This window comes from Elephantulus edwardii, unplaced genomic scaffold (assembly GCF_000299155.1).
Source record: "Elephantulus edwardii isolate Elephantulus edwardi_28Jun2011 unplaced genomic scaffold, EleEdw1.0 scaffold00101, whole genome shotgun sequence".
NCBI classification, from domain to species: domain Eukaryota; kingdom Metazoa; phylum Chordata; class Mammalia; order Macroscelidea; family Macroscelididae; genus Elephantulus; species Elephantulus edwardii.
In genome coordinates, this window is record NW_006399851.1 from 5380578 (window position 1) to 5399832 (window position 19255).

At 38.4% G+C, this 19255-nt stretch overlaps 1 protein-coding gene across 1 annotated transcript in view; it reads left to right on the forward strand.

Annotated features, from left to right (window-relative positions):
* The first annotated feature begins 22 nt into the window (after window positions 1-22).
* TMEM170B (transmembrane protein 170B) overlaps window positions 23-19255 on the forward strand; it is an 87111-nt gene continuing 67878 nt past the window's right edge. The window contains exon 1 of the mRNA XM_006891630.1: window positions 23-275. Within this exon, the coding sequence (XP_006891692.1) occupies window positions 23-275 (253 nt within the window). The remainder of the gene's footprint in view (window positions 276-19255) is intronic.

Sequence of the window (19255 nt, forward strand, 5' to 3'; positions counted from 1 at the left end):
TTGATGGTCCGGTAGGGACGCGATGCGGTGCCGCCCCTCGCCGCCAGGCTCCGGGAGGAGCAGGGATGGGCGCCTGGCTGCTTCCACGGAGCGTGCGCCGCTCAGGAGCGCGAGGCCCTGGTCCCCAGGAGAAAGATGCCCAAGGTGCCTATCTGCTCCCCTCGGGAGGGTTTCCCGGGGCGCCAGGTCACCCCCTCCCGAGCTCTCGGGCCCCGGTTTACTGGGCGAGACCGGACCCCCCCTCCCGCCCGCGCGCTCGGCGGCCCTGCCCCGTAGTACGCGCGGAGTAGCCTTAGAACCGAGATTTAAGCGCTGTTGGCTTTTATTTCAGGCTCCCACCTCGCTCCCTCCACCCTTAATGCACAGGACGCATCTTGCTGCTTAGAGATTTTGTTGGTTTAGCGCTACCCACCCTGGCAAACCTAAAACTGGATGCAAGACTTACATTTTCTGCTCAGAACGATCAATGCACTTCAACCATTAATCACCCCCCCACCCCCCCGATGTTAAATTAAGTGCAGTGGGTGAATGTGTTCTAAGCATTTTAGTTTTTAATAGTCTGTCTTCCACTTCATCCGTATCCTTTTGTTTATCTCTCCCGTCGGGCTAAAGTTGTTCCGCTTTTATTATTTTGTTACATCCTCTTTTGTTACATTCAATAATTTTGTGTATTTCCCTTCATCCTTTTCAGTCTTTCGGGAGTTAGATTTAATTACATTTTGATAATTAACGTAAGTTTCTTGTTGAGAAAGTTAGCAGGGATGCACATTTATAGAAAATCTGTAGATTTGCTTTGGAAAGTAACTTCTAGTTTTGTTAAGGTGGGCATTATATTCTCTTTTGAATTCAGAGTTGGGAAAAACTAATCTCAAATGAGTAGGGTTCACAAGAGGGATTCATTTGCAAATTGTTAGTACACAGAAAATTTTCTTTCTAATACAGTATAGAGTTCAACACTTAAAGGTAGGTGTGGGAGATAGGGGAAAAATGATGGAAATTATTGTACTTACTAACACGACTTTAAGGAAATTGCTTTCCTTGAATGTAAAAACGATAAAATTAATATGTCTCTCACTGATTCGTGGTGGTCTCTTTTTACAATTTTAATTTCTTTCTGTTGGCCTCTTTTTTAAACTGTTTAACTAGGAGCAAATTGACTTAACATAATGTCTGCAGATAAGGTAAGGAAAATGCTTTTCTAGTTCTTAAACTGAATTGACCCAAAGATCATTTCATGATCCAGTTGAATTTTGAGATGGGTAGATTGGTATTTCATATATATAGATTTCTGGTTTGTGGTTTCAAATCTTAGATTAATTATATTTGGTATGAAATGGAAAGTAAGGATTTAATAATGTAAAGCATTATACTACTGCTCCAACAGCGTGGATGTGAATCAGCCAGGGGCTTAGTTGGGCAAAGATGGGCATTCTACTCTTTTGTGACTTACAGAAGCCTCTGAAAATCCACTGGAGGGTCAATTTTAAGTCAGTTATGACTTATAAAACCTATATGTCTCAAAGGCATATAATAACATTTACATGTTAAGGATTGACTTAGCTCATTATAAACATACAAATAAAAAAATGGATACTTAGGGGGAAAAACTCTGGGAACTATGGAGTCAAATGCAAGTTATTACCTTTTTGTAAATTTACTTGTGTTATAAAACGTGTGTGTGTGTGTGTGTGTGTGTGTGTGTGTGTGTGTGTGTATTTTTATTTATTTATTTATTTAAGAATCTCACTGTTTTAGGGAGCTCTGGTGGCATATTCCATAGGGAGTGCTGACCCAAAACGCAGGCTTCTGTGGCGTTTGGAATCCACCAGTCACTCCAGTGGAGAAAGATAGATAATCTTCCCTCATGTGATTGAGATCTTTGGAAATCTGCTGGAGGGTCAGCTGTGAGTAGGTTCTGACTCCACAGCACTGCTTCAATTCATCTTATCCAGGGTCTTCCTCTTCTACTCTCACCCTCCATCATTCCAACCATAATGCTCTTCTCCAAGGACTGGTCTCTCCTAGCAACATGCCCAAAGTATATTTGCTCCAAGGAGCAACCTGGTTTTACCCTCTCTAAGATAGATCTGTTTATTCTTTTGGCAGTCGATGATATGTTCAATACTCTTCTTTAGCACCATGACTCAAAGACTTGATTCCTCTTATGTTATCTTTAGTCATTGTCCCCCTCTTTGATGCATAGCAAGAAATTGAGAGCACCATGGCCTAGATCAGTTGCACCATAGTCTTTATAGTGACACCATTACTCCTTTGCACTCTGGAGAGGTCTCTGACAGCATACTTTCCAGAGCACTATGTCTTTTTTTGAATTCTATTTGTCATTAAAGAAGATTCTTTCTATTTGTTATTAAATTGCATAAGGAAGCAATTTAAAAAATGCATCCTTAGCAAGTGAGTGTATTACATATCACTTCTAAAAAGCAGAGTTTTAAAGTGGTGACATTTGGATCTGGTTCATTATGACCTAAATGGCTGTGACCTTGATGATGTGTGCTTATATAGTGTGGTCATAAGTCAAAAGATACTACCCTATATTGCATTCTTAGAACTTAGTCTGAGAAAAATAAGCAGATGTGATTCTTACATTTTCAGCAAGGCTCAAACTCAAAGCTCACTGTCTTCAAATTGATTCTGAGGTACAGTGACCCTGCACTGTAAATTAAGGGAGGAGACTGCCCATCTTTCTCCCTAAGAACATACCAATGTATGTTCAAACTGTTGGAGATATGAAGCCTTGGGGTTAGCTGTGCACCTGCTATGAACTATGCCACCAGATCGGCCTTTTTATTGAGTACCTGTTTTGTGTCAGAGGCATTTTACATACATTATTTCTAAATTTTAGTATAACTCTTTAAAGTAGATTTACAGACAAAATGTTCAGAGAAGTGAATTAATTGTTCAAGATCATATAGCTAATAAATGGCTGCACTGTGTTTCAAACCCAAGCCTCTTCCTACAGAACTCCTGTTCTTTGTCACTTACTAAATTTCTTCAGTGACTTCTTTGACCCTTTTAGAGCAGTAATGCTAGTCAGTTCCGACTTCTGTGACCCCCATGTGTGTCAATAAAAACTTCAAAAACCTTAGCATTCACAGTGGTTTAAAAACCTTAGCATTCACAGTGGTTTAAAAACCTTAGCATTCACAGTTGAGTTTGCATTCACACTTGAGTTTGCAACTAATAGTTAACCATTTGTTTAACCCAGTAGTCTTAATCATAGGCAGCAGACAGTCCTCAAGTTATATCCAACCTGTAGTTCTAAATGAACCCTAAATTTAGAATACATGCAATTGGTCATAGTAACAGTAGATACTAACTTTGTAATACACAGCATAACATAGTTATTACTACTGTATTAGTAGTACAAAGATGTATTTGTGTGCCTGGAAGTGTTCAATTTCTTATGCATAGAAAGATGAACTATATTTGCTGAGACAGACATTTGACTAACTCACTAACTAGAACCATACTGGACTAATTTATGTGCATAATGGATTTATAGACAGATTTGGATTGGAATTAATCAATAATCAGAGGATTGCTTGTATATACTTGCTTCTCATTTGTACTGCTAGTGCATGCATTTTTTATTTATTTCTTTATTTTACAGCTTGGGAATAATCATTTATTCTTTTTTTAAAATACTAGTTTATTTACAGAATTTGAATACATTGATTTCAAGAGCGGATTATTCCAATTTGCCTCATCCCCTACTCTTTAAATTGTGTAATTTTATACTTTTATTTCATAATTTTTACTGTTTTTTCTAGATTCTCAATTTCTTGAAGTTGGTCTTAATCTTTAATTCCATTATCTTAATCTCTGAATTCTTAGGCCTTAACATTGCAGTACCTAGCACATGGTTGTTACTCAATATATGTTTAATTTGGATTTAAAAATAATACTTAGCAGTTGAATAAGTATTGTGCTTTGTATTGTTTTTCAGTCACATCTCTTGAAGTAAATGTGTTGTTAAATAGGTATACTATCAATATGCTCATGCGACCATAAAAAGTGCATAAGTAACTTTTATAAATAATAGATAAATACATTTGAAACAAGCACTTATGGATTGCATTATTTTGTGGAGTGCACTCTATGCTTTCATCGTTTTTAATTTAGTATTTTCAGTAATTATTTTTTTGAGAGATATATTTTACTAATATTAAAGAGTATATTAACCTGATTAGTCTGATAGCTAATAAGTGAAAAGTAATCATTTTTTAAAAAGTGATGATAATATACTATTAAGTGAAAAGGCATATTTTTCATAATAAACTTAGAAATTAAACAGATAATAGAAAGGAGCATCATGTTAGACCAGATTGACTTTGATTTAAGTAATGGCTGAAGATTTCATAGAAATCGAGTTCAGGGAATTCTGACTATTTAAGTGAAAGGGAGTAATAGTCTTATAGTTACGTTATTTTTTTTTATTCAGAATATATGTGGTATTACTATTTTCTTTGTTTCTTTCAGATAAAGTGGGAAAATGCATTTAACTTCCTATCTTTTGTAAATGACTTTTATATTCTTACATATGCAAGCTCTGATAGAAATAATTTTTCTTTCTTCTTTCTTTTATTGTGATCTGGGTGGCAGTTTAAGAGGCAAATCAGTTTTCCATTCAGCAGACTATACACATTTTCTTTTATGTCATTCATCGTAGTCCCCGTCTGGTAGCATCACTCATACCACCTTCTGCCTCTGTTTTCCTTTTCTGGTTCCCTTTCTTCTCCACCTCTTTCTTCCTATTGAATTTTGTCCATTGGCAAATCTTGCCTCCCCTGTGTTAAATATTTGATTATTCTGAGGTGTGCATGCCTTTCAGTGTTAGTCCTCTCTATAAATGCCACTATTGTTTGGCTGAAAATTGAGCCACGGGGATGGTTCTACCAGTAATGAATCTTTTTTATTATTTTGTATTTTATTTTTGTACCTACCTTGCACCATCTTCACCATCTTTGATGAGTTTCAGCCCATTGTTACAGTCTCTGTGCTTGTCCATCTTGTTGAGGGACTTCCTCTCTTTCTCTGATTTTCCACAAGTCCTAGCATGATGTTGTTTTTCTCTCACTCTATTCAGGAACTTCTCCTGGGATCCCTTTCAGAGTGGTCAGGAGTGGTATCTGTGCCTGTTGTTGTAAGGTGCTGCCAAGTTGATTCCAACCTTTCCTTATTTTCTACCATTCAGCATCTGCAATGCTAAAACCCATTGCTGTCACTATCTTTCATTAGGTCTGTAACTTTCCCCAGCATGATGTCTTTTTCTAAGGACTAGCACCTCCTGATAATATCTTAAAATATTATCAGGAGATATGAGGTGAAGTTTCACCATCCTTGACTGTAAGGAGCATCTTGGTGATATTTCTTCCAAGACAGAAATTATATTTTCTTTGATAGTTCGTTGTATACTTAACACTGTTAATTGTTAATATAACAGTTCAAAGACATCAATTCTTTTTTTTTCGTCCCGCTTTCACATACATAGGAAACAGTTGAAAATATTATGGTGCATCTTACTCTTTAAACTGATATCCTTGCTCTATAGCATTTTAAAGAGGTCCTTGACAACAGCTTTTTCCCAGTGAAAGATATCTTTTGATTTTTTGACTGCTGCTACCATATGTTTTGATTTGTGGATCCAAGTGAAAGGAAATCTTTTGAGAATTTCAGTCTTCTTTCCATCTATTACCCATTTATTTTCTAGCGTTTTCTTTTGGTCCATTGGTGAAGATTTTGGCTTTTATAATGTTAAATTGTAATCCATGTTAAAGGCTGTACTAGTCTTTGATCATCTTTGATGGTAACTAGCACCATTTAGTGCTTCAGGTTTTAAGGTTGTGGAATCTGAGATTTGTGTGATTCATTTGTCTTTCAGTATAAGTGTTTCTGCATCTTTGATTTTCTTTATTTTTTACAGAAGTAATTTATGTTATGTAATTTATAATTAAATTCTTAAACCTGTTGATATTTTAAAGCTACAAGTTACATAGTTGAATAATTTTAATTTTAGAAAGACCATGGTAACATTTGCATCTGCAAAATGATTGGGGTTAAATTGTTATTTAATGACAAAGGCAAGACTGAGAAAATGAAAAAAAAAGGAGTTGTTCCTGACTCTTAGTAGCACTATAGGACAGAACAGAATAGAGTTTGCAAGGCTGTTGTCAGGTGTGATTGAGTCCATTAAGACTAATGAACAGCAGATTTTAAACTTGTCCTACCCTGTAGCATCCTCATCGTGATGTGCTCAGCCCATTACTGCAGTCTCTCTGTCAATCCATTGTGTTGAATGTATTCCCCTCTATTGCTGACCCTCTACAGTTTCCAACATGATATCTTTTTTTCAAGGTGAAATCTCACCATCCTTGCCTCTAAGGAGCACCCTAGTTACTCTTCCTCCAAAACTGACCTGTTTGTTCTTTTAGCATCTGTGCGATATTCTGCATTCTTCAGCACAGTTCAAGAACATCTGTTCTTTTACCAGCCTTATTCATGGAGGAGTGGCATCCGCTTCTGTAATAGCTTGCCTTCAGAAACCCTATGAACTTGGAGAGAGGATGAGAGACACCCAAGCGTTGAGGACTCTCCTTCATAGTGTCCCTATGAGTTGCCTGCGACTCGATGGCACGTAACAACAACAACAACAATATTCATTGATAACTTTCAGATGAATAGGAAATAGTTGAAAATACCATGGCTTGGATGAGTGTTACTTTAAACTAACATCATTGCTCAGCATTTGGGAATGACTTTGACAGATTTTCTCAGAGTAGCACGTCTTTTGATTTCTTTACTGCCATACCCGTGGACATTGGTTGTGAATTAAAGTTAGATGAAATTATTGACAACTTCAGTCTTTTTTCCATCTGTTATAATGTTGCCTATCAGTCCAGTGGTGAGGATTTTTGTTTTCTTGGTGTTGAGATGTCATTTATATTGAAGGCTGTCGTCTTTGATTTTCAGCAGTACATACTTCAAATAAACAAGATTTGTTGTCTGCATAACCCAGATTAGATTGTTGATGAGTCTTTCTCAAATCCTGATGCCACGTTTTATTATATCGTTCAGCTTCTTCAATTATTTGCTCAGTAGACAGATTGAATATATATGGATGAACGATACAACCTTGACTTAGACTTTTCCAGATCCTAAGCCATGCTGTGTTCCCTTGTTCTGTGTGGACAACTGCTTCTTGGTCTACGTATAGGTTTCTTATGACAAAGTTAAGTGTTTTAATGTTCCCATTCTTCTCAAGGTTATCCATAGTTTTTATGACCTACATAGTCAAATCTACCATAGTCTCAAAGGGATGAGGTTCGTCCACCAGCTTGTCCGCTGGACAAAGATGGGTATTCTTCTCCCATGTGATTTATTGCCTTTAAACTCCACTAGAGGCATTAGGGAGCTCTGGTAAAAGCCTGCACTATAATCCCTGAAATCCACTAGAGGGTCAGCTGTGGGTCAGTTCCCACTCCAAGGTCCATAACAACAACAAAGTCAGATGCCCTTGCATAGTCACATAACACAAGTAAACATCTTTTTGACATTCTCTTGATTTTTGTCCAAGCAGTAATATTCCTCCAGCTACAGCCTCTTCTGAATTCAGCTTGAATTTCCTATAGTTCCCTTTTGATGTAGTGTTCTAGCTATTTTTAATAATTTTCAGCAAGACTTTGCTTGCATATAATAGTTTTGTTTGATAATTTCCACATTCTATTCGTTTGCCTTTTTTTGAATATGGGAACAAAAATAGTCTCTTCCAGGCAGCCAATGAGATAGCTGTCTTCCAAATTTCTTGCCATAGACTAGTGAGCATGCCAAGGGCTGTATCTGTTTGTTGCAACATCTCAGTAGGTATCCCATCAATTCCTGGGGCTTTATTTTCTTGCCAGTATCTTCAGTGCACCTTAAACTTCTTTATTCAATACCATTGGTTCTTAATCATATGCTATTTTCTGAGATGGTTCTGTATCAACCAGTTTTTTTTCTTTTTTTGGTACAGTGACTCTGTGTATTGCCTCCATCTTCTATTGATGGATTCTGCACCATTAAGGCTATTACCAGTGTAATACTTTACTATTGCAGCTTGAGGGTTGAATTTGGTTTTCAGTTCTTTCAGCTTAATGCTGAGTGAGGTGTTCCTTTTGATTTTCTAATTCCATCTCTTCTATTGTAATACTTTATTTTCTTGAGCTGCCTTTGAAATCTTCTGTTCATCTCTCTTACCTTAGCCTTTCTTCCCATTGTTTTGACATCTCTACATTCTGGCATAGTTTTCAATGTCTGTTGTGACATCTGTTTTGGTCTTCTCCTTTTCTCCTTTCTTTATAATAATCTTTTACTTTCTTCATGAATATAATACCCTTGATGTCATGTCATAACTCATCTGGTCTTCAGTCATTGGTGTTCAGTGCATGAAATAGATTACTGAGATGATTTTAAATACTGAGATGTTATAGAGCCAAAGCATATGTTGCCTTTTGTGGACTTCATTTAATTTCATCCAACTTTAATTTGAACTTGCACTTGAGGGAGTGATAATCTGTTCCTTAGTTAGCTCCTGGCCTGGATTTGACTGCTGATATTGAGCTTCCCCATCAATTTTTTTCCACAGATGGAGTCAGTCTGATTACTGTGCAGCCTATCAGGTGAGGCCACATGTCTAGTTGCAGTTATGTTTTGATTTTTAAAAAAATTTATAATGACATATTTCAACAAACAGACGCTGCCCTGGATGCGCTCACCAAGTTGTGCCAAAAAATCTGGAGGATAACCACCTGGCCAGCTCACTAGAAGAGATGTATATTTGTACTTGTTCCCAAAAAAGGTGACCCAACAGCATGAGAAAATTATCGAACAATATTACTAATATCCCATGCAAGCAAGATTCTGCTGAAAATGATCCAAAAGCATCTGGAACAGCACATCCACAGAGAACTGCCAGCTGTGCATGCTGGGTTGAGATGAGGCCATAGCACAAGGGATATTATAGCTAATGTTAGATGGACGTTGGCTGAAAATAGAGAATACCAGAGGAATATATGTCTGTGTTTCATTGACTTTGAAAAGGGATTTGACAGTGTGGATCACAACAAACTGTGGTTAACTCTGAGAAGAATGGGAATCCCAGAGCACTTTCTTGTGCTTATGTGAAACCTATACTTGGACCTAAGGTGTACTTGATCCAGGCCATCGTCTTTGCACTTAATTGCATGCATCAGAATGCTGGACAGTGACTAAGGATGACAGAAGAAGAATCGATACCTTTGAGTCGTGATGCTGGAGAAGAGTCTTGAAATTACTATGGATTGACAAGAAAACAAATTGGTCTGTCTTGGAGAGGGTTAAACCAAGTTTCTCCTTGGAGGCTGGGATTTTGTAGGTCCATCTCACATACTTTGGGCATGTGGCCTGGAGGGACCAATCCTTGGAGAAGTACATCATGCTTAGAAGGGTGGAGGGACAGCATGGGAGAGGAAGACCCTGGATGAGATGGATTGATGCAGTGGGGGTTGGAGACTAGTCAGGACAAGACAGGTGTCAGAGCTTCTGTACGTAGGGTCACTATTAGTCACAGGCAACTCAACAGCACATAATAACAAACAACATACTTGGACCAGGAGAAGTGTCAGAACAGAGCAAGTAAACACTGCATGGTTCAAAATCAGGAAAGGTGTATTGCCAGGGATGCATCTTATTTCCATACCTTTTCAGTCTGTGTGCAGAACAGATCATCCATAAGGCTGAGCTCTGTGAGGAGGTATGTGACATCAGGATTGGAGAAAGACTCATCAACAACCTGCATTATGCAACGTTAAGATGACTTAACCTTGTTTACCGAAACTGAAGAGGACCTGAGGCATTTGCTGCAGAAGATCAAAGACTGCAGCCTTAAATACGGATTGAAGCCCAACATCAAGGAAACAAAGATTGTCACCACAGGGCCGATTGACAGCATCATGATGGATGGTGAAAAGATTGGGATTGTAAACACCTTCCGTTTGCTTGGCTCTACAGTCAACACTCTTGGTACCAGCAGCCAGCAAATCAAAAGACTAATTGCATTGGGAAAATCTGCTGCCAGAGGCCTCTCCAGAGTACTGAAGAACAGTGATGTCAGTCTGTAGACTGCACATGATCCAGGCCATGGTCTTTGCAATTATTGTATCAGAAAGCTGGACAATGACTAGGGATGATAGAAGGAGAATTGCTTTTGAACTGTGGTGCTGGAAAAGAGTATTGAATATACCACAGACTACTAGGAGAACAAACAGGTTTACCCTAGAGAGGGTGAAACCAGGTTGCTCTTTGAAGGCAAGGATTTTGAAGCTTCATCTGACATATTTTGTGTATGTTGCAAGGAGGGACCAGTCCTTGGAGAGGTACATCATGTTTGAAAGGATGGAGGAACAACTCAAGAGAGGAAGATCTGAGGTGAGATGGATTGACTCAATGATTGGGGTAATGAGGGTAGTACATGTGTCAGAGACAATAAGGTCGGCTCAAGGTAGAGCAGAGTTCAGAGCTGTTATACATAAGAGTCACAAGTCAAGTGTCACGTGATTTGATGGTCCATAACAACAACAACAACAACAACTCATTGATTATACAGAATTCTGTCATTTAGTCTTTAGCCTCATTTCTGTTCCTAGTCCATGTTTTCCAACTGCCTTTCCTTTTTCTTTGGTTCTAACTTTTGCATTCCAGTCACCAGTTATTATTAATGTATATTGGTTGCATGTTTGATCAGTTTCAGACCACAAAAGTCAGTTGAAAACCTCAATTTTCTCATCTTTGACTTTAGTGGTTAATGCGTACATTTGACGAGTAGTTGTATTAACATGTCTTCATTGTAAGTGTTTAGATAGTATCTTGTCACTCACAGCATTGTACTTTGAGATCCTGAAATGTTCATTTTTACTGTGAATGCAACACCCTTCTACTTCAATTTGTCATTCCCAGCACAATAGATCAAATTATCTGAATCAAAGTGGCCCATACCAATCCATCTAAGCTTACTAATGCCTAGGATGTGGACCTCAGTTGTTCCATTTAATTTGTGGCAGTTTCTGATTTTACTAGATTCATACTTTGTGCATGCCACATTTCAATTATTAAGAACTGTTTGCACCTCTTTCTCATTTGTTAGTATCTTCCAGTCTGAGGGGCTCCACTTGCGGTACTGTTATCTAACAGTGTTCCTCCATTGTTCATGGGGTTTTTAAAGGCCTGCTATTTCAGAAGTGACTGGCCTGTTCTTCTTATTAGACTGTCGTAATCTTGAAGTTCCACTGAAACCTGTCTACCAAGGTTGACTCTGCTGATACTCAAAATGGTGGTGGAGCTTTCTACATTACAGCAACAAACAAATCACCCAGTACAGCAAACTGGCAGACAATGCTTTACCCACTGGCCCAGGCCAGTTGTTTTTTTTTTTCTTTTCCTGTAGCCTACATGCTTGTTTTGTAGTTTGCCCTTAATTAACTCTCGTCTATCAGTTTGCTGTACTGGAGGACTGACTTGCAAGTTGCTACTAGTTTCCAAGGTTGTAATCACTATGATATCGGGCTGCCACATTTCTTTCCTCTGAAATAGCTTATAGTTTCAAACCATTGACCTTCTGGTTAGCAGCTGAAGGCTTAGTCATTTGCACCCCTATGTATTAAGACAAGGCTAAGACTTTTTCTCCATGACTTCTGGTTCTTTGCCTTTCTTTTATATCCCATTTAACCTCTTGGCCCAAGCATCAGATAGATGATAAATCTTAGAGTTTTTAAGATTAAGTTGCTAGGTTGTTGTCTGATAACCTAAGTGTGGATCATACTTTTATTTGTCCAGCCAAGAAACAATTTTGGAAAATATAAGATATTATTGAATGATAATACTTTCTCAAGTTTAAACTTGTCTTTGCATCTGTAAAAGTTGATGATCAATATTTTATATATAGTTTTAGAAATCCTGCTAAAGTCTGCCTCATTTTTTGGAGACATTAGTGTGAGGGTTACATACAGAAGAGATTAACACCTGAAGGTTTTATCATTGTCAGTAATAATCATTGCCAAAGGATTCTTCTATGACTGTCACTTCCCAAAATGAGTATTTCACAGAATTTATGAGTTGTTTATTTACCGTGTTTGTTGTTGTTATGGGCATTTGAGTCACCTGCGACTCGTAGCAACCCTTTGTACAGCAGCTCTGAAGCCTGCCCTGTCCTGAGCCATTCTCATTGACTCCAGCACACCTACTATCCCCAACGCCCCAGTTACTATATCAATCTATCTCATCTTGGTTCTCCCTCTCCTGCCCTGTCCCTCCATCCTTCCGAGCATGATGTCTTTCTCCAAGAATTGGTCCTTCCTGGCCACATGCCCAAAGTATGTGAGGCAGAGCTTCAAAATCCTAGCCTCCAAGGAGAAACATAGTTTCACCCTCTCCAAGACAGTCCTGTTTGTTTTCTTGGCGGTCCATGGTATGTTCAAGACTCTTCTCAATTTTATGTGGAATGTCTTTAAAAAAAAATATCCAGAATTAAATGTATTATTTTTCCGTGCCTTTAATTCTTAACTGCTTTGACTTGGAACTTTGTGTTCTGACCTGAATTTGGTTGCTTAGGGTTTAGAGAGGAATTTTTACTTAGAAAAGGCAGAATCTTGAACCCTTGGATAAACACAGAGCCAGGCTGGTATTGTGAAAAGGCTGGTGCTGGACGGGTATTACAGAAAGGCAAAGATGCGTTTCCGCCCTTCTCTGTTTCAGCGGCAAATGTAGGGGAGTTATACCTACATTTCTATTTCTTCTATGTAAGAAGTATTGGAAGACTAGAAACCCAAATTAGGGAAGAAAAGATCTTTTGTATTGATAGATATTTTGTTACATACTGTTGAATTGGAACCTACTCATCTGGCTGTACAGTGAGTTTTCAGAGGCAGGAAATCGCATAGGAGAAGCAAGACCTCCTTTCTTCCATTGGAGCAACTTGTGAATTCACACCACATACCTTCGAGTTAAGGTATAGATCTCTGTTGTTCATAGATTTTGTAAGTTGTAATTGACTCAGTGGCATCTAACAACACCATGTTTATCTACATACATGTATATATGTGTATACTGTAGCCATACAAATATACGTATGTATTTATGTCTGTGTGTGTGTGTGTGTATATACACACACAAACACTCTCTATGTATTATAGTTTCTTTTTAGGCTTTTCATTTGTTAGCTATGTTAGTGTTAATATTTAGTGTCAGAAAAAATATAGGATTAAAAATTAGTAGAGATTGTTCTAATTCAGTCAACAATTTATTAGCACCCTAGCTGTATTAGGGAGCACTGGTGGCTTAGTAGCAAGAAATTATACTGCCAACTCAAAGGTGTTGTGTCTAGAATCCATCAGCTGCTCTATAGGAGAAGGATGGGCAATCTCCATCCATGCTATTTATTACCTCTGAAAACCCACTGGAGAGTCAGTTATGAGCCAGATGAGATTTGATGGTACTCACGAACAACAATATACTGCAAGTACCTTCCTCAAGTTGTACCCCTAAGCAAGCATGCCCCTCTCAGCTCCTGCTTTACTATTATAAGTTAAGCTCCTCTTCCTAAATGTCTTCTTATAATTTACAAATTTATATAGCCAAAGTAATTTCAAATGACCACTTTTACTATTTGTATTGTATGTATGTAATTTATTTGAGTCAGAATAGAAAATGCACTTTTTTCATACATATATGTGAAAAAAATCTTTGTTTTGAAATGCAGAGCAAATTAGTAATTGCTGGTATAGCATTAGGGCAGTGCCTTGGTGGTCCAGTAGTTAAAGCATCCCCCTGCTTAAAGGTCAGAGGTTCAAAGTTCAGGCTCTCCATGAAAAAAGTGTGTAGCAGTGGGTTTCAGTAAAGATAAGCCTTGGAAAGCCTGTGAAGCAGTCCTCTGTTCTGTGTTATGTTAGAGTGACTATGAGTCGGTCTACCTGATGGCAGTAGGTTTGCTCTCATTTGGTTTGGTAAGCATAGGATTGAAATTCTTAGGAAGCTTGAGTGTGTATATCTAATTCAGAACCTAGGTTCTAGAATTCTTTTAAAATCAATTATCATTAAGTTTTTACTTATTATCCCATTTTCTTAGAATTATAAATCCACGTTACCTGGCAATACCAAGTCTGAGTTCTAGATAATAGTTCTTAAACAGAAAGCAATTTTTGGATATGTTTTAGAACTTTTTATGCTATGACTTTGCTTTTATAATAAATATCAGAATATTAATTCATTTATCTTTGTTTTATTTAGTGATTGAAGGGAAACACCAGTGTGGTATTTCATGAGGAAGAGTCAGAATAACTAGGAATATTTTTTGTGTAGAAAGGAAGCCTCAACAGGGGGAGAGGGAGAAGGAGGAATTAGAACCAGGGGAGGAAATTAGGATTAAGAATGGTCAAATATAAGAAGTAAGCTGGATCAAATAGAGATACCATTTGACCCAGCAATTCCACTACTGGGAATATACCCTGAAGAGACCATAGCTGACATCCAAGCAGATATATGCACACCCATGTTCATTGCAGCTTTGTTCACAATAGCAAGGAGTTGGAAACAACCTAAGTGCCCATCAACAAACGAATGGCTAGAGAAGCTGTGGTATATTCGCACAATGGAATACTATGCTGCATTAAAAAACAAGGAACTCATGCAATATTATTCAAAATGGTTGACTCTGGAGAACATTATGCTGAGTGAAATATCCCAGTCACAAAAGGACAAATATTACATGATGCCACTGCTGTAGAATGGGACTGTCCTTGGGGTTAGGGAGACACTGAGTAAGATGGGTTCAATAATGTATACTGCACTGAAGCAGAGGAGGGAGAGAACCGTCTAAAAGAGAGATGTAACTGGGTATTTCTGTCATCACAGGAGACTAGAGCGAGGGCTGCATGGTGGAGGGGACCTGGGGGAGGGTTTGTAAAACAATGAAAGAATCTTTTCTTTTACTTTTCCATAATTTTTGGACTCATGTACTTATAACTTGTTAGTCAAATTTGTGTCTTCTAGGTTGCAACACCCCCATGATACATCTTGAAGGATATGTACATGTACAGCCAAGCACAATCAATAAGAGTGCATCTGAATTCCAAAATCAATCTCCATAATAGTCTATGTATTTCCTACTGCCAAAGGGGCCCTTTAGAGTAGTGAGAGAAGATCTTCACCCTGAAACCCACAGCGTCCCTTTTCAGCAGGAAGTAGCTAAGAGAATACGCCGTCCCCTTTTCCTTATGACTCAGGGTGAAGTCTCTCTCAGGGAGGAGTGATAGTGAATGGCAAAGGATACACTGACAAAGAAGATTAATCAGAACTGGCTTTGACAAGCACTGTGGCATTTGGACAAGAACAAACTGGGAGGAGGGTAGAGAGAATAGTGCAACAATGAATGAGTGGAAGCCCAAAATCTCTGTAAATGTTTATGAAAATTAATAAAATATAATTATAGAAAAAAAGAAAAAAAAAAAGAAAAAAAAAGAAAAAAAAAAAAGAAGTAAGCTGGAGAGTGCAAGACATCGAATTTATCTGGTGTTAGATAGATGATCCTGATAGTGGTTATATTGATTAAATACTCATTATTTGCTAGATCCTGTGCAGGACGTTTTACATTTCTCTATATAATGAAAATGACTGTATAATTTTCATCTCAATGTATACAATTATGGAAGTGTGATTGGCTAAATATATATATATATATATATATATATATATATATAAACAAACAGTAATATCTAATTATATATTGCTTTTAAACAATTCTCTTCCTTGTATGTTTCAATGTAATTATATATTTTTAATGACCCAGTATTTTAGTGATAAAAATGAATGAGTTCCAGAGTAAACATTCATAGTAGCAGCATGTTTGAAAGAGGCCTTATTTCAACTCTACATTCTACTTTATGACGTCTGCTAAATAGACTAAACTTAAAAGGAAAAGAAGACTTTTCCCAGCCCTCCATGCAAGAAGAAGAAATAAAACTTGTCTACATTAAGGAAGGAAAGGGATGAGATGACTTTTTTTTTTTTTTAGAAATTTCACTTTTATTTAGCCACCTCTGAGCAACTTTTAGAGCACTCATGTGATTTAACCTGGACAGAGTTGCACCACTAACCTAAAGGTTCCAATCCATGGGAGAAAGATAGGCAGGCTCCTCCTGTGTGATTTACATCCACTGAAAACTTGCTGGAATGCTGTGAATTGGTTCTGACTTAGTAGCAGTGCATTTAGATTTGTTTTCATCTTTTTAATGCAACTTTTTAGTGTTCTGAGTATTGTTTTAAGAACTTTATGTGTATTGTTTTTTTTAATTTTCACAGTAATCTTGTGATATAAGAGCACTTTAAAAAAAGAAGAGCCAGGCACAAAGAAATCAAGTTTATATTGATGTTTATATAACCTGCAAAGGGTTGAACCATGTCTTGAAAAATGATCAGCTAGTTCACAACAGCAAAGTTTTCAATAACTAGATCTCACAGGCTTTCTTATTATCTGATTTTTCCCATTTATGGCAGTAGTAAAAAGTCTACCTAAATAAACTTGAAACCAAGTGTGGACCCAGATGTTTTGAGTGAGACTGCCTTTCTCCTGAGCCCTTCGGTCATGTTATAAGGAGGGATCGGTCCTTGGAGAGGGACATCATGCTTGGGAGGGTGGAGGGCAGGTGAAGGAGGGGAAGGCCCTCTGGGAGATGGATTGATTTGGTAACTGGGGCAATCGGCATGAGTGTGTCAGAGACAGTGAGATTGGCACAGGACAGAGCAGAGTTTAGAGCTGTTGTACATAGGGTCGCTATGAGTTACAAGCGAATCGACAGCACATAACAACAACACAACAACAACCTCTGACCTTAGTCTTAAGTGTGAAGAGAAAAGTGGGAGAGGCCTGGAATTTGGAAGCCAGGACCTCAGACCATGACCTTACAGTTGTGCTCCAAGGCCTTAATGGGTCACAGACAGATGGAGATATAGGACTTGAGGCTCTAGTCTGTGAAAAGGCTACAGAAGAGCTCAAACAAGGTGTGCAGTACTTACCTCACTGCAGATCCTGAAATCTGATGTTCGTACACTGTGATCAGTGGGAAGCCAGTGATCCTGGCGAGGTGAGTGGGTGGACATTTCTTTGGAGAGAAGAAACTCCTGGTGGGTTCCCTCTGCCTGCAAATCCTGATTCAGGCAGCTCTGCATATGATTTGCAGGGATATGAACTAACCCACTTACTTAAAGAATTGTGCAGAGGTGAAGGGGTCAAGGACAGACTGCTGTGCAGGAGAGATAGCAGCTATGGAAAGCTGTCTCTGAAATGTCTCACATAACACTGATTCCCACATAATTACTTGATGTTTGTAACCTAACCGTGTCAGTAGTTAGGAGTAGGTGTACACTGGACAAGGTACTGCTGGAGATCTGAAGGTAAATAACACATGGTGACTTTTTATAAGAAGCTTATTGTCTAGTGAGTATTATTATAAAGCTTTGTATTATCTATTGCTAAGCAACTGCTTACCCTAAAATTTAACATCTTAAAACAAGAAGAATTTCATTTTCTCATGTAGTTTCTGATGATCAAGAACTTGGGAGTTCTGGGTCAGGGTCTCGGGATATTACAATCAAGCTGTCTGTCAGGACTGCAGGCGGACAGCTTGAGGATCTGCTTGTAAGATCTCTCATGGGCTGATGGTGGGAGGTTTCAGTTCCTGTCTGTGTGGGCTTGTCCATAGGCCTGCTCGCCATATGCCTCCCCTAGAGTGAGTGAGCAGGAAAACCGAAACAAAAGCTACAGTATCTTTTATAACTGAGTCTTGAAAGTGAGATACTATTGCTTCTGCTCCATTTTATTGATCACTTAGACTGACTCTGTTTTAAGGCTGTGAGTACTGGTGGCAGGGTTTAGAGTCATATGGGGGTTAATGCTCATACGTAGTCTTAAACAGGTAAAAGAAAGCAGTGAGACTTTTTTTTTTTAGTTTATTTTATATTGGTTTGCTTAATTATTTCTTGGATTGGGACATCATGCTTGGAAAGGTGTAATGTCAGTGAAAGAGAAGACCCTCAAAAAGATGCAGAAATGGGCTTGAGTGGTCCAGAGATTGTGAGAATGGTACAGAATAGGACAGGCTTCTGGTCTCTTGTTTATATGGTTGCTATGAGTCATACTCGAAAAGATGGCAGCTAACAACACAAAACCAGTTACTGAAGTGTCATCTCTAACATAGCAATCCTGTTTGTGTCCAGGTGGAACACTGCTCTTTAGTGTTTTTAGTGCCTCCTTTTATGGGAGTGGAGGCTGAGATGAGGGATGAATTAAATCATCAGGCTTTCTGAGAATCCTTTTGGTGGACTTGAACCTCTGATCTTTTGGTTATCAGCTGAGTACATTCACAGTCAACACCATCCAGGGATTCCACAGTGGTGAGAGAATGAAGAAACAGAAGTTAATTGGCAACTGTAGAAGGCACAATCAAAGTCGTAGTCATTGCCAGAATAGACTCACCTGACCCTCCAGCTGGTTTTCATGAAGCTGTAAATCTTATGGGAGGATATTGCCTTTTTGGTGGATTTGAACTATGGATTTTGCCATCAGAGTGCCTGTTTTGATAAATAGATGAGCTACATTAAATAACAACAGTTAGCATTTTTCAAGGTCTAATCTGGAGGGATGTTTCTTAATTATGAGTCATGCGCCAGTTTGTATGGTACGCACTGATGAACAAAGATAGCAGTATCAATCAGCTTGCATTTTTAAGACTGTATCCTTCAGATTAAGGAGTTCTTTATGTGATATGTCTTAGGGCCAAACAATGTTTTGTTCTGTTGTCTGTGGCAGATCACCATGAGTGGTGTCCAGCCAGCTCAGCTACACAACAGTAGTTGAGTGAGCTGGAAGCCTATTTGATTAATTGAAGGGTAAATCAGGTAGTGAGAGTGATTTTGAAATGGTGGAGATGGAGGCATGGTGAGCTGGTTGTGTGATGGCCCATTGTCAACTGTCAACAGTTGGTTATTTTTTAAAATATTGTTATACTGCTTTTTTTATGATCTTCCTTTATTTTATTTTTTTAGTATTATTGTGTGTGTGTGGGGTGTGTGTGTGTGTGTGTGTGTGTGTCTGTGTACCGTCAGATCAGATCTGACTGGTACAGGAGGAGATTGTCCCTCCTTTCCGGGCAGAGCATCTGGTGGATTCGAACCA